The sequence below is a fragment of the Thunnus thynnus genome, chromosome 3 (assembly GCF_963924715.1).
Source record: "Thunnus thynnus chromosome 3, fThuThy2.1, whole genome shotgun sequence".
In the NCBI taxonomy this organism is placed as follows: domain Eukaryota; kingdom Metazoa; phylum Chordata; class Actinopteri; order Scombriformes; family Scombridae; genus Thunnus; species Thunnus thynnus.
The window spans coordinates 6,878,656-6,894,220 of record NC_089519.1 but is presented as its reverse complement, the minus strand read 5'-3'; the positions used below and the strand labels follow the sequence as shown (position 1 = coordinate 6,894,220).

The window sequence follows — 15,565 nt, the reverse complement described above, 5'->3', positions numbered from 1 at the left end:
TAAATCATAGTACAGTTAATCATATTAGATAATCAGTCTAAACTGGGGTAAAATAAAGGTACCTTTCTAACTATTGTGTAGTTTGTCAGCCAACCTGAATGTAGGACACTAAAAGTGTGTTGCAGCAGCTCATTTGTCAATATCTCAACTTGTATAAGACATAAATAACTTGAGTCTGAAGTCTGGACTCTAATGTTATGAATATTTTACTCTTTTGCTTGATTATTGAAGTATTTGTCCTTGTGTCCTTGTGTGTGTGTGTGTGTGTAGTCCTGGACTGTGGAAAGTGGTTACCAGGTTCCACAGCAACACACAGCAGAGCTTCTCTACAGAGTTTGAAGTCAAAGAATACGGTGAGTCCTTCTTTACTTGGACTGTCATTTAAAAACCTATACAACTTACTCTTTACCTGATTACACATCCAATAAAATGTTTTCAATTTTTCAGTGCTGCCCAGTTTTGAGGTTAAACTGACGATTCCGGAATCCTTTGACCCCTTCTTCTATGTGGACAGCGAAGACTTCACTGTCGACATTAAAGCTACGTAGGTGCAAGTTTTTGTTTTGTGGATTTGTATTGTATTGTATTTATTTATCGGGACAGTGTACAGTTTTTAACATAAATGATGCACTGCACCAGAGTTAACTCAAAGCTAATTTACATCTGTAGTCCCCCACAATCAAAACATACAACAGCACAACAACAAACAGTACAAAGCAGAAAACACACAGAACACATTATACAAAATACAAAGCTATACACAATAGCACATCACATACACCCACAATATCAACCAGAAATCAATAATGCAAGCATGTCAAACCAAAAGCAAGATTATTTGAGAAGACCATGAGATCAAATCCAGACTCAGTGGCCACAGAGCTGAGCAGCCTTCAGCAGATTCTTCAACCTGGTTCTGAATGCACTGATTGAACTGCAGCTCACTAGATCGTCAGGTAGGGCATTCCACTGAGTTGTGGCTTTCACAGAGAAAGCTGACACTCCAAATGCAGTGTGACGAAATGGTTTGGTACAATCTTGTATAGAGGATATTCTAGAGGATCTCACAGAATTTACTGAGCAAGTGTACAGAAAGTCACATAGTGGAGGAGGGGCCAAACCATTTAAAATTTTGAATACTAGGCACAAATTTGAGAATAATCTAAAATTCTCAAAGCTCAGTAACCTACAGTGATGGAAATGCATTGGCTTTTTGTCCAGAGTTTTAAGAGTTTGTTTGTATAAGGACTCAAGAGGTTTTATGGTTGTTTCTCCAGCTTGCCCCCAACATGTGATGCAATAAGACATATGGGAAAGAATCATAGCATGCATAAATATCTTGGCTGCATCCAAAGAGAGACAGTTTCTAATATGTCTAAAATTTGCTAAGTTGTATTTTATGGTTTTAACTGTTTTTTTTAACATGTTTCTTGAAGTTCAAATTTGGATCCAGTGTCACGCCAAGGTATTTAAAATCAGTGACTATGTCAATCTTTTCACCTTTGATAAGAATATCAGCATTAGGAGGTTATACCATGGTTTTAGAGAAAAACATGCCTTTTGTCTTGTTTACATTTAGACTCATTTAGACTTTCCAATGCAAATGTTAGCTTAGCAGCAGCTAATGCAGCTGCTTTTGCATGTGTGTACACAATTGTGTCATCTGCACACATTTGTAGTTCTACATCATGACACTGTTGAGGGAGATCATTAATATATAGGCTAAATAATAAGGGACCTAACACGGACCTTTGTGGAACACCCATTGTGCACTTCATGTTACTGGACAGTGCGTTCCAAACTTTAACACATTGTATCGTATTAGATAAATATGAAGACATCCGTGTCGTGCTCTAGATGAGAAGTTAAATTTAGAGAGTTTTGATATTAAAACGTCATGATTGACTGTGTCAAATGCTTTACGCACCACCTACTCCTTCTATGTCTTGATTTAATTTGCCCAATTAAGTGCAAAGTTTGTGCAAAGTTTCAGTGGAACGATTTGCTCTAAAGCCAAATTGCATGCAATGTAGACCAAAATTGCTTGTATTAAGAAATGTTGTCAGTTGTTTAATGACAACTTTCTCAGCAACCTTTGAGAGTACTGGTAGTATGCTTATTGGTCTATAGCTACTGGCTTCAAGGCAGTGTCAGAGATTTAAAAATAGGTGTGACACTGGCACATTTCCAGTCATCAGGAAAGAAGCTGTGTTTAAAAGACAAGTTAGTTAAATGAGCAATAGGGGGAATTAAAATATCTTTGTGTGATTTAACAAACATTGTGTCAAATTGGAAAGCATCTCTACTTTTGGAGCTTTTTAAGGAGCTGATGATTTTGTTAACTTGTAACTCATTAGACTCTACCAGCTCGAAAACCTGGCCTGTAGCATCTATAGGAGCAATATCCAGTTTCCTTTTCGTACATTTTTTTCCCTAACTCATATACAAATTCAAGAAAAGAGAGGACAGAAGCAACAACAAGATGGTCTTCAATTAACTTTTCCTGTACTTTGAGTTTAAAATCTAAAAATTTTGTGTCTCTCCTTGTGAGATTATCAATGTTTTTCCAGATCGATGTACTGTTGTCTTTTGCCTCATTCAAAATATTGAGATAAAAACGAGATTTAGCTTCTCTTAGCTCTTGGATAACTTTGTTCCTTAAACCTTTTTGGAAATGTGCTTGTTTAGCATGTGGCTAAAACACAACCAAAACTACATCAGTTCAAATATGCCTCAAGATAGTGTTTTTGATCCTTGTCTATGATGAGTCACATTTGAATAACAATAAGTAGGACATGCTTTATGCCAGAACTATGTATATCTCCACATACCTTCTACATCTTGTCAAGCACACCTGTATAAAATTACAGACCTCTAGGCCTAACCTTATGGGAACTAGGGAGTTTTTAGTTTGTGGTGTCACTGGTGTCACCACAAACCTCTCCAAAATGTCTCCAAGTGGCCAAATTGTGCCAATTGCTTTTACTCATAACTGCGTAATGCTAAGCCGTTTACACATAGTTTAAGTGGGTCGCTGTCGACCTGGAGGATGTTAGGAGGCTAATGGGTCCATAGTGACATCTGCATCTGGTATGTTTACCTGCTGTTTGATGTGCTGCAGCTGAGCAGCTAATCATAGCTGATTAGCTATCTAACTGCTAACTGCCATTGGTGGTGCACTTTTCCCCGATGAATGTTTAATGTTTGGTGGCTTGTTCAACAAGCTGAGCTGCAGGACAAGACGTGTGTTCATGTTTGTAAGTTATCATCAAGTTTTGATGAAATTTCATTCACTACCATGTTTAAAGGAGGAAGGTATCATGCCTCATATTGCAATTTAATTTAACAATTGGGCCTTGAATATTTTATATCTTTTAAGATTTTATTTAACGTTAAATGTTGGACATCCTGAATGTTGTGAACAAAAGTTCCATGCTGTAAGTGCTTTACAGAATGAAAGCAAAGTTTTATTTGCCCCCCCTCAGACCCTCCCTTCCCCCCCCCAAATGATCTGATCAGTGACTCAAATCTGTGATACGTTAGGTTATGATCTGATAAGCCATGATTAAATTATAACTTTTAGTTATTCTCTCTGGTTTGTTAGTAAATATCAGATCAATTTGTGTACTGGAGCATTTTGCAATCCTAGTTGGGCCTTTTACTAGTTGTTCTAGTTGGAATTTCTCATTTTTAGTTTTTTCCTCTTAGATTTATCCTCCCAGTTCACATTAAAATCACCCATAAGTAAAATTTCTTTGTTGAGATTGCACTGTTTCAAGACTTCTGTAAGTTGATCATATAAAGTGTCATCTGCAGATGGGGGCCTATAGACACCTATAATGTTAAAAGACATTTGTTGGGATAACATTATTTTTATCCCAACATATTCTAACATGTTACCCACATTGTAAACCACACATTCACATTTGATGTTGTCTCTCACATAAAAAGCACCCCTACTCCTCTTCCATCAGGTCTGTCTCTTTTGAAACGGTATCCAGGCACCGTGAGTTCAGGAGTTCTTTGTTTCAACCACGTTTCAGTTAGACAGAGAAAGTCCAGATTTGAGTCCAACACAAGATGAGTTAGCTGATTGCTCTTTGCAGTAATGCTTCTGATGTTAAAATCTCCACCTAATAGCCCCCTCGGTTTCAGTTTCGGGTCCCATTAGACTTTTCCATGATTGACAGTGTAGAAGGTTTTGAATAACCTCTGCCTTCTCACTGCAGGGCTTCATCAGCAGCAGGTTTTGTGAGAGAGACACTGGACCTCTCCACAGCCCAGTAGTGAAAAGTTATTCATTGAGACATCATGCCTTGTGTTAACAAAGTTTAGTCTGTTAAGGGAGAAGAAGAAGAAAGTTGATGCTCACTCATCATCAGCACCAGAGGAGTCCCAGACACACTCAGGCACAAATCAGCATCAAAGTTCTGCAGCACTCCAGGTGTCACTTGTCCAGGATTTAGTAGAACATCTCCGGACAGCAGGAGCAGCATGAAGAGGAGACCTGCTATTCTCCAAAATGGGGTGGCAGATGACCGGTCCACTGGATCGGTGATTCGCTCTGGTACCTTGGCTCGTCCGTGCCGCAGGACAAAAGAATAGATTGTAAAATATCTCAGTACGTTATGATGAAAACTCACTGTAGGAGCATCAACTGGCCATGAGCCAGCATTTGTCCCAAGCTCAATCACTCGGTGTCCCAGCTGTTTTCCATCAGTGTTGATTGCTCTTGCCAGACAGACACGTACAGGCAATACAGCAATGAGTACCAACAGTAGTCCAAAAAGCACTCCATGAAACACAGCCCAGGTGTTTTTGCTGATGAAACACTGCTTTGAACTTGACGCAGTTTTTGACAGGCATGCTCTGTGGTACGATTAATGGCCTTGGGGAACAGTCCTATGTAGTAATCCCATCCAGGATCCCGGTGGCCAAGGGTAGAAGCTCCTCTTAAGCCCCTCAGTACCAGCCCGGTGCACCCGGAACCTCCTCTCGACTTCAGTGGGGAGAAAAGGCCGCCATCCGGGCGGTTAGGAACCCCAGAAGATCCATGTGGCCAGGGCTGTTTCCTTCGATGTTGAGATTGATGTACAAATGGTCTTCCTTGATGTTTAATCTGATGTTAACATTTGAAAACCTGGACTGGCCTGGTAGCAGAGTCAGCAGGGGGGCGAGTTGACCATCTATCCATCCTGAGTGACCCCCAGTCATATGTCATCACTTCTTGAGTCCAGGGTGCATAGAGAGGCTCCAGCATGCATGGATTACATTACCAGCAAGGATCCTTTGAGTTTCCTTCTTGTTTTCAAAAAATAACTCTTCTGTTAGCTTCTTTGGTGCTGTATCTCCTTTGGAATATTGGTAACAGCAGGTAGCAGATAGCAGTTGACAGCTAGATAGTTGTTTTGATTTGAAAAATATATCCAAAGATGATGTTGATGACGAGAGTCATTTCTGAAGATTATTTTGCAAAATGTTCCACTTTTTTGGGTTCAAGGATCAGGAGCTCACTCCCAGTGCAGCCACTCCTCCAGAATCCTCATACATCCTTCATTTGGAGATTGAGTTTGATTGGTAGATTGGATTGGAGGAGAAAGTAAAAGGTGTTTTGACTATTCTTTTTGTAATAGTTCCTATTCTACCTCTCTCCTGTTTTATTTGATTGTGGGCTTAAAATGTGTCCTTCTCTTGTGGTTTTAGGTATCTGTTTGGTGAAAAGGTGGATGGGACAGCCTACGTGGTGTTTGGGGTTGTGCAGGATGATCAAAAGAACAGCTTTCCCAGCTCTCTTCAGAGAGTGCCGGTGAGTGCATACTAACATTTTTGCCATATCTGTCTGTCAATTTCTTTGTGTCTAATTTCTCATATGCACAAGCATATAAACTCAAATCTGGCCTTTACCAGTGCTACAAAATCTGCAAGACTGCAGTACATGAAAAATGTCTGGGGTTTTACTGATGTCCATATGTCAGTTATAATTGTTATATTCAGAGAGAGGTATTCAAGTTCAGAATTAAGCCAGATTAACATAAGAATCTATGCACACAACAAAATTCCTATCAACTGTCCACTGGCTGTATTTCAAGATGCAGTTCTGTATTATGTCACATTAGGTCAAGGATGGTGTTGGAAAGGTCACATTGAAGAAAGAGCACATCACACAGACCTTCCCAAACATCAATGAGCTGGTGGGGGAGTCCATATATGTAGCTGTCAGCGTGCTGACAGAGAGCGGTAAGAAAGAGAGACTGTGTTTCTGCCTGTTCAGTATGTTTGATCATGTGGGAATCATATTATTTAGCAGCACAACAGGGTTCAAAGTAAAATTAACTAAAATTTCCAACACAAGAAAGAGAAAGAAAGAAAATAAAAATACCATATCAGGATAAGTATGTCAGAAATTGAATGGATTTACATTGTTTCTGTAACGATTAATCACAAATGAAGCAAAAATGTGTAAAAATACTTTTTGTGTGCATGTGTTTGTGTTTCTGCATCATCTCACAGGTAGTGAAATGGTGGAGGCAGAGTTGAGAGGCATCCAGATTGTCACATCACCTTACACCATCCACTTCAAGAAAACACCCAAATATTTCAAACCAGGAATGCCCTTTGATGTTATGGTAAATAATTCTACTTTAAATAAACCCTTTCCAGAAAACATTTCACTGCTGAAATACAGTCACAGTTTGAACCCTACTTTCATGCCATAGGTCATTTTTTCTTTCTTTTCTTTTTCACAAGCCGCATGCTGTTTAATGCTTCCTTAATATCCATACAACTGATTGGTGCAATACTCCAATCTGTCATGGATCATTATGATACAAAGCAGATCATTACACAGTAGAAATTCACACATAAACACACAGGGTCACTAGATATTAAGTCATAATACTTAGTGCCCAGCTTGTGCAGTTTGCAGCCAAAGTAATCTAATAGCATCAGGTTACCATTAATAATATATCTTTTAATAACATAGTTAGATCTTTTCTGATTGTTCAGCTGTTTGTGTCTTGGATGGCAGGTTGAAGTTCTGAATCCTGATGAGACTCCAGCACGAGGTGTTGCTGTGATGGTCGACCAAGGCCAGGTGCAAGGCGACACTGCATCTGAAGTCCTCACTGCACCCAATGGCATGGCTAAGCTTACTGTCAATACAGCGGTGGGGGTTGAGAATCTGATGATCACCGTAAGTCTCCAAAATGTTTTGAAAGTCTTTACCCTTTTGCATTACAGCCAGGTTTGGCAAATGGAAGCTTAAACCCACAACTTTTGAGCTAAAAGGAGAACAAATATTAGGTTCACATTCGTCAGGTGGCCAGAAACGTAACTCCAAATGAAGGCAAATGTGGTTCTGTTTCTGCTGGACATGAAAGTTGACCACTATTATCATCATTATCATCATTGTAAATTTATAAGCCAGTAATACAGCATGTGGAGGCTGTGTATGTTGATGTTTTTCTGCCCCTTGGTGGCAAAAGTCATTGGGGAGATGACTGACAAAAAGCCAGGCACAGGTTTGTGAAGTTAGTGGTGTTCTTAATACTCGTTGAGTTGTAGTTTCAGTTGATGCTGGATGTCAGTTTAAAGTGCCTTAACTCAAGTGAGAAAAAGGAACAGTTTTTATTTAACACAATTAAATGGCAAGATTTAAAACAGCCCTCAAATAGGACAAAGCCGTATCGTTTGCAAGCTCAAAAACTTTGAATTTGGATTTTCTGTTCTGTCAACTGATGTTTATCTAAGGGTACAAATCTTTTTGTTATTTCTTTAATTGATTTTACTTTTTCTAGGCTGAGGTACACTAGTCAAGGACAATATTGGATAGGATAGACCTGAGACTTTTCATGTGCATACATTTATTTAACTGTGCGTGTATACTTACTTATGTCTGTGTTTGATTGCAGATAAAGACCAACGATCCTCGTATTTCACCTGGAAGGCAAGCATCAGCCAGCATGGTAGCTCTCCCATATACTACCAAAAACAATAACTACATCCACATAGGTAAGAAACATCCTGAAACAACATGAGGTTTTAAAAGAAGATGCGGATGGCAGTGGCGGTGCTGCCTAAGTGCCAAGATTTCTTCCGTGTCTAGCAATAATCACAAAATGTAATTTTTGTAGGGGTGGATACAGCTGAGATGGAATTAGGGGACAACTTGAAAATCAACCTCAACCTCAACAGGCAGCAAACTCAAGATAAAGACATCACATACCTGGTGAGAAATGTTTTATACCTGTGCATGTGTGTGTGTTTGTGCACATGCTTGAGTGTTTGTGTCTTGTGCCAATATGTACACACATGTTGGCTGAGTGCTGATGTTCAAATCTGTGCCCTCAGATCCTGAGCAGAGGTCAGCTGGTGAAACATGGCCGTCACAGGTCAAAAAGACAAATACTGATTTCCCTGTCATTTCCCATCACCAAAGAGATGCTGCCATCATTCCGCATCATAGCCTTCTACCATACAGATGACAATGAAGTGGTATCAGACTCTGTTTGGGTGGATGTCAAGGACACCTGCATGGGCTCGGTGAGGCACACAACACTGAAGTAGTTAAACTAATGAAGTGGACAAAAAAATCCACCCACAGTCAAGCTGATTTAAGTTCTAGGATATATTTTGTTGTAACCGCTCTAACAAATACAAATCTGCATGTTTCCTTCATGTCTTTCTCTTCACATCTAGCTGAAGCTGGAATCATTGAGACCTGCTCCAACCTATGAGCCTCGCAGGATGTTTGGTCTGAAGGTCACAGGAGACCCAGGGGCCATAGTGGGACTGGTGGCAGTTGACAAAGGCGTCTACGTCCTAAACAACAAGCACCGCCTCACCCAGAAAAAGGCAATTTCTTTATTCTATCTGTATTTTGCAACCTATTTGAAATGGGATTCATCGCAAAATCTAGGTTTAAGACATAAATAACTTGTACACATGTTCCCTTTTCAGTATTTCTAAAGTACAGATAAAAAATAGATACAAAGTGTACAAGTGTGTTAGTCTGTGCTTTCAAATAATATCCAATAGGATGACATTGTCATGCAGCAGATTTTTGGCATGCACTTTGTCATGTGAGTTTACTGATATGTCCGTTTAATTTAACCCTTGTGTGTTTGTATTTTGCTGCTTAGGTGTGGGACCAAGTAGAGAAGTACGACACAGGCTGCACACCAGGTGGAGGGAAGGACAGCATGAGTGTGTTCTACGATGCTGGGCTGTTATTCGAGTCCAGCTCCGCTTCTGGGACCCCCTACAGACAAGGTGATACTACTTAATATATAGTCTCATTGTTTACCCTCCTCCTTCTTATCTCATTCATCCATTCCCAACCAAACCCAGCTTGGATGTGGTCAGAAATGCGCACCTTTAGCCACACCCAACAGTGATGTCACTGGGTCATTGAGTATACCTGTGCATCACTGCAGCAAGAGAAGAAGTTAAACCACTAGAGGTCAGCAAAGACATGATTTTCAGGTGGTGTTAAGTTGCTCTTTACATGGTTGGTTCACCCAAATTACATTATATTTCCCTTTTGTGGTATGTGATTGATTTCACTTTATTGTTGAAATCAAGAAGTTAAACTACTGGAGGTCAGCCAAGATAGATGGTTTCAGGGACTCTGAAGTAAGTTTTTTTTTTTTTTAATTGTCATTTTTTAATGCTCTCAGCACAACTAACAACGTTTGCAAAACAATAGGTAAAAGATATCTTAAGCTCCAAAACTACCTGCCAAATACCACTAGGGTAAGTGAGAAAATATGTTTTATGTAATTCTGGTGAACCACAGTTTTTGGGATATTTCCATGTTGACTTCAACAGTCAGCCACTGATCATGGTCCTCTGTTTTGTTAGGGGTGTCAAAAAATTTGCTTTACCAGTATTTGCTCATAAAGCATTTATATTACGTTTTATTATATAACAGTCCAACAAATGATATATGCAATTGTAGATTCATTGTTCTCACACCCACACCCTGTCCCTTTGTCTAACCAGCTAAATGACCTCACTCTGATTTTAATAGCATCATGTCACAGACACCATGCAGAACTCAAGTCTACATTTAACCTTGTTGGGATCCTTTAAAGATTTAGTCTGTGTTGCATTTCCAGAATTGAAATGTCCAGCCCCCAGCAGGAGGAGACGAGCCACTGCTATAACGGATGTCACAACCAGCTTAGGTAAGAACCACAGCTGAAACTACCCAATAAACACATATCCAGTCCCGTGTGCCACACTGCTTGGACTCTCCAAAATGTTTGTAGTTACAAACAATATTTGTCTTTGCAATTCTGTCTATCAATAGAAAGATAGAAACACAATTCATATTTCTATTTTCCCTACTTTCAAATGTATTTAAATGTTAAATAACTGTCCAGTTGTACCTCACCCCTCTTCTTGCTCTCTATACCTTCTCACCTCTGCTTCTCTTGCTTCTTTACAGTAAAGCTATTTAACGAAGCCCTGCAACGTGACTGTTGTTTGGATGGCATGAGGGACACCCCCCTCTCATACACCTGTGAGGTGCGCAGCGAGTACATCACTGACGGTACAGCCTGTGTCGAGGCCTTCATACACTGCTGCAAGGAGCTGGAGAGACAGCAAGCTGAGATGAAGCATGACAGCCTCATATTGGCTCGCAGTAAGAGACAGGGACGAGGGATGGGAGAAAAGCCCTGGGTGGTTACTTTCCATGGTTATAGAGAAAGTTAGAAAACAATCAGTGTCTCCCAGTGGAAATAACAACCGTTTTAAATCTATTCATCAGGTGAGGAAGATGACAGTTACTTGGACAGCAATGAGATTGTTACACGCACCAATTTCCCTGAAAGTTGGCTGTTTATAGAAATCAATCTGCCTGCTTGCCCTCCAAATAAACCTAATTGGTGAGTCAACTGACATCTATAAACACATACAAATATACTGATAACTAATTTCATGACACCACTTGAATTTAAAATGACCTTTTACCTGTCAACCTGATTACACTTTTCTATGTTTCAGCAACCCAACAGTCTATGAGAGAGATGTCCCTTTGAAAGACTCAATCACAACCTGGGAATTCACTGGCATTAGTCTGTCAAGAACTCACGGTGAGGATTCAGTGACTAAAATCTGTCTTGTGCTTTAATTGTGCCTCTTTAACCTTAAAGCCAAAAGCCCACTATTGTACTGTCTCTCCATCCCTCACACTTATTTTCTTCTTCTCTCATCCCTTGTTTGGTTGTGTTTCTTTTAATCCCTCCCATCTTTAAGGAATCTGTGTTGGCGATCCGTTAGAGGTAATTGTCCGGAGGGATTTCTTCATTGATCTCAGGCTGCCTTACTCTGCTGTGCGTGGAGAGCAGATAGAAGTTAAGGCAATTCTCCACAACTACAGCCGAGACCGTCTCAGAGTAAGTCTATGTTACTCTGCTCCGGTGTTTCAGGACATTCAGCAAGCCAATGAGACTATGATATTTTTCTGGAGAGTTTGCAAACAGAAGAGCAAAAACAGTAGTAAATATTGGACTGATATAAATTATGTGGCAAAAAGAGAAATAATAAATGAAAATAAAGCAAGAAGCAATCCTTTCTCCAGTCTTTGATAGTTGTGATGTCTCACTGCAATATTTACTGTGTGCCTTTCCATTCTTAAGATCAAATTGATCTTTTAGGAAACAGTTTAAAAAATGACATTTTCTTCAAATGGGGACGGAATCATTAACTGATTCCGTCCCCATAATACTCATTATTATTTTTAATATATGAGCAAATCCCTATTTAAAGGTACAGTGTGTAGAATTTAGTGGCATCTAGCGGCATGAATTTGGCACAAACAGAATATAATATTCATAAGTATGTTTTAATCAGTGTATAATCACCTGAAAATAAGGATCGTTGTGTTTTTGTTACCTTAGAATGAGCCCTTTATAGCTACATATGGAGTGGGTCTCCTTCCGCAGTAGCCCGGAACGGACAAACCAAACACTGGCTCTAGAGAGGGCCTTTTGCACAAATTTTGTGGCCACCATAAGTTCTCCTACATGCTTGGAGGGGGGATTCAGTTGGTTGCAATCTGCAACCTCACCACTAGATGACTAAATCCTACACACTGGTCCTTTAAAACTGAAGTAATGTTGCTGTTATTCTATAGATAATGACACTCAGTGGCTGAAATTGTCAAAAGTGACAAAATTATGTGTAGATGCTCAGAAGAATCAACATACAGTATTTCATCAGAATCTGCTACTCAGGGAGAGGATCTTCATCTTAAATCAACTGCACATACCTCAGTTTCTTTCTCCATCTTTGTCTTGTTTTCAAGGTGCGTGTGGATCTGATTGAAGCAGAGCATGTGTGCAGTTCAGCCTCTAAGCGTGGAACGTATCATCAGGAGGTTGAAGTTTGGCCCAAAACAACACGGTCTGTACCCTTTATCATTATTCCCATGAAGGCAGGAGAATACCCAATTGAAGTCAAAGCAGCTGTTAAATACTCACATCTCAGTGATGGAATCAAGAAGATGCTGCGGGTGGTGGTAAGAGGCTTTCAACCAGTTACAATCAGTTTGTACAGTTGCCCTATTTAGCCACTTGATTGAGATCAAAGTTATGTTACTTATTGTCATTAAAGGGAAACACTCATCTTTTGGGGCTTAACTTTGATGCATGTTTAGAAGACTCTTGTTTTCTGTATATCAGTCTTTTTAAATGCAATTGAAAATAAGAAAAACAGACTAAGAAAGATAGAACAATATTTGAACAAGGAAGCCAGATTCTATTTTCCTACACACCAGCCTATAAAGTTTACTCAAAAATATTTTCTCTGATGTTTGTCCTGTTGTTTCTCCAGCCTGAAGGCGTACTGGTTAAATCTACAGAAAGTATAACTCTGGACCCTAAAGGTTTGTGTGATGAGTTTACCCATTAAATGGCTGCAGTATAGGAGCAACAAAGTAATTTAGTAATATCATGTTTTCTTCACTTGGTAATTAATCCTCCAACTTGACCATGGTGCGTCCCTTTAGGTGGTGAACAAAAAGAAACTATCAAGAGCTATATACCTCAGAAGGATATGGTTCCAGACACACCTACTAGCACACAGATCTCTGTGACAGGTGAGATATAATGTTGTATGGGCAAACAAAAAACTGCACTGGTGTAAACTGTTACTGTTGTTGCTTCTCATTGGCAATGACTTCACTGGTTGTGTGGGACCTTTACATGTTTGTTTGGTTGTTTCTTCCAGTTGATCTATAATGTTATGGTTTCTGTGTGTGTGTGTGTGCATGCAGGGAGAGAGCAAATAAGTGAACTGGTGAAGAATGCCATTAGTGGGACGTCAATGGGTAGTCTGATCTACCAGCCCGCAGGCTGTGGAGAGCAGAACATGATCCACATGACCCTGCCTGTCATTGCAACCACATATTTGGACAAAACCAACCAGTGGGAAACCATTGGCCTTCAGAAACATGGCGAAGCTCTGCAACACATCAAAACCGGTAGGCACACATAGATACAACAATTAGCACAAAAACCCCTATGTGTCAGATTTTTAAATTTCTGACTTTGGCAGAAGTGATATCAAAAAAGACAGTGGTAGACAGCAATGCATGCTGCTCCTGCCCCACAGATCCTGGCCAGGAACATTCAGAATATGGGTTGAATACAACACAGACTACAGCAGTTTTCACTAGGGGGATTGTCTTACTTTTTTACAAAAACAACAATGCCATCAACAATATTTGAAAGATGCTATAAATTGAAGAAAAAAAATGACCGTATACACTCTAAACGGGGATCACACTTTAACAAGACTTCTCAAATTGTCATACATTGGATAAGATTAATTGAATGGAAGTCAGTGAAAAGGTTGTAGGTTTTGTTTGTGTCCAGGCTACCAGAGGCAGCTGAATTACCGTAAGAAGGATGGTTCTTTTGCTATTTGGGCCAATTACCCAAGTAGCACGTGGTGAGGCATCAAAACATTCATAATCACATATGTAAATGTTTGCTCATCCTCCTTAACTGAGATTCCAACTTTGTGAGGATGGGTGTATCTCATGTGAAAATAAATTTAACTAAACTTTTACACTCTCTCCTCTCCTCTCTAAGGCTGACAGCATATGTTGCCAAGGTTTTTGCCATGGCCAGCAGTCTGGTGGTAGTGAAAAGAAATGATGTCTGTGACGCTGTCAAGTTTCTAATTCTCAAAGCACAACAACCTGATGGCCTGTTTAGAGAAGTTGGAAAAGTGTACAATGCAAAGATGACTGTGCGTGCAATGATTTAAGTTACATCAGTCTTCAATTGATAGCTACACAATCACATCACTATGATCTTACAGTATATGAACAAAGAGATGTTTATGTTGTTGATATTGATGATGGTTCTGACAACTGTGTGTGTAGGGTGATGTGAGTGGCACAGATTCAGATGCCTCCATGACGGCCTTCTGCCTCATTGCTATGCAGGAGTCACGCACACTATGTGCTTCCACAGTGAATGTGAGTACCTCACCTGCAAACATCTTTTTCCCTCACCAGTTTTATTTTTTCATTCACTGACTCCAAATTAATGATGAGCGAAATTAAGCTTTCTGCAGTCACTGAATGTCGCGGTTCACTTTCAATGATGGCTCAGACGACGAGAAACTTCAGCGTGGTGATTTTTTATTCACACCAAGTTCCCAAACAAGAGTGGCAAAAATATTTACAGTGCAGAAGTGGAAAAAACCCAATAACAAAAAAAAGTATTTATAAGACAGGTTTCACACTGGCAGCTGGTCACCCACATTGTTACTTGGCCAAGACCAAAAACCCAACAACCCTAAATGAGCAGAGCTCCCCTTATATATTCTTAGCCCCTCCCCAGGGCAAACCAATTAACAAATTATAGCGTCCTACAGTCAAATTTGACAACACAACAAACATAAATTCAAAAATCAATGATATACTTCGCATAAAGGAAAAATGGCACTAATCGCCCTCCATACAGCTATGGCCAAATACCCCCAAACCAGAATAAATCATAAAATATCAGTCCATTCAATGTTGATGGTATGGTCCACGGTCACATGACCCTCTTAAGCGCGCCACCAAGCGCTATTTATGGTGTGTCCAGGGAGTACCTCAGTTTGGGTCATGCCCGGAGGCAAACAAGGGGCAGCAGCAACAGGAAAGTGTGTATGTGTGTGTGTCGCGTCAGCGCCGAGTGTGCACCCTCGAACGCCTAGCGTGAAGAAAAGAGTTCGGACAGTGGGGAAAGGTTTGTGGAAGTGCAGGACCGCGGGACACAAGTGCGGGCCTGCAAGGAACAGTTTTAACCGGAGCATGGCTCCGCAGGAACAGTGGGCGCACCGGCGCTCTCTCTTACGGCCAAGAGAGAGAGAAACGCACGCCGGTTAGGGCATGACGGAGCGTTCACGGGCGCCCCGTCACACTGAACCACCATTAAGCAATTGACCGCTAGCTAATCCCTGCTCCCCTAGTTACTGTTGCTAAGCCTGTCAAACTTTCCATTCTTGCATGGCACATATGTGGTTTACAATACTCAGTGTAGCTCAAATTTTAATCATG

General features: G+C 40.3%; 1 protein-coding gene across 1 annotated transcript in view; it reads left to right on the top strand.

Annotated features, from left to right (window-relative positions):
• The window catches only part of LOC137176845 (complement C3-like), a 39,920-nt gene that overhangs the window by 3,703 nt on the left and 20,652 nt on the right, over window positions 1–15,565 (top strand). Inside the window, exons 6-28 of the mRNA XM_067582825.1 lie at window positions 271–353; window positions 448–544; window positions 5,704–5,806; window positions 6,117–6,237; window positions 6,511–6,626; window positions 7,028–7,192; window positions 7,911–8,010; window positions 8,133–8,227; window positions 8,350–8,541; window positions 8,698–8,853; window positions 9,141–9,270; window positions 10,119–10,187; window positions 10,451–10,648; window positions 10,775–10,892; window positions 11,011–11,099; window positions 11,263–11,402; window positions 12,314–12,526; window positions 12,841–12,892; window positions 13,016–13,105; window positions 13,283–13,489; window positions 13,884–13,959; window positions 14,103–14,262; window positions 14,399–14,494. Of these exons, the coding sequence (XP_067438926.1) occupies window positions 271–353; window positions 448–544; window positions 5,704–5,806; window positions 6,117–6,237; window positions 6,511–6,626; window positions 7,028–7,192; window positions 7,911–8,010; window positions 8,133–8,227; window positions 8,350–8,541; window positions 8,698–8,853; window positions 9,141–9,270; window positions 10,119–10,187; window positions 10,451–10,648; window positions 10,775–10,892; window positions 11,011–11,099; window positions 11,263–11,402; window positions 12,314–12,526; window positions 12,841–12,892; window positions 13,016–13,105; window positions 13,283–13,489; window positions 13,884–13,959; window positions 14,103–14,262; window positions 14,399–14,494 (2,866 nt within the window). The remainder of the gene's footprint in view (window positions 1–270; window positions 354–447; window positions 545–5,703; window positions 5,807–6,116; window positions 6,238–6,510; window positions 6,627–7,027; window positions 7,193–7,910; window positions 8,011–8,132; window positions 8,228–8,349; window positions 8,542–8,697; window positions 8,854–9,140; window positions 9,271–10,118; window positions 10,188–10,450; window positions 10,649–10,774; window positions 10,893–11,010; window positions 11,100–11,262; window positions 11,403–12,313; window positions 12,527–12,840; window positions 12,893–13,015; window positions 13,106–13,282; window positions 13,490–13,883; window positions 13,960–14,102; window positions 14,263–14,398; window positions 14,495–15,565) is intronic.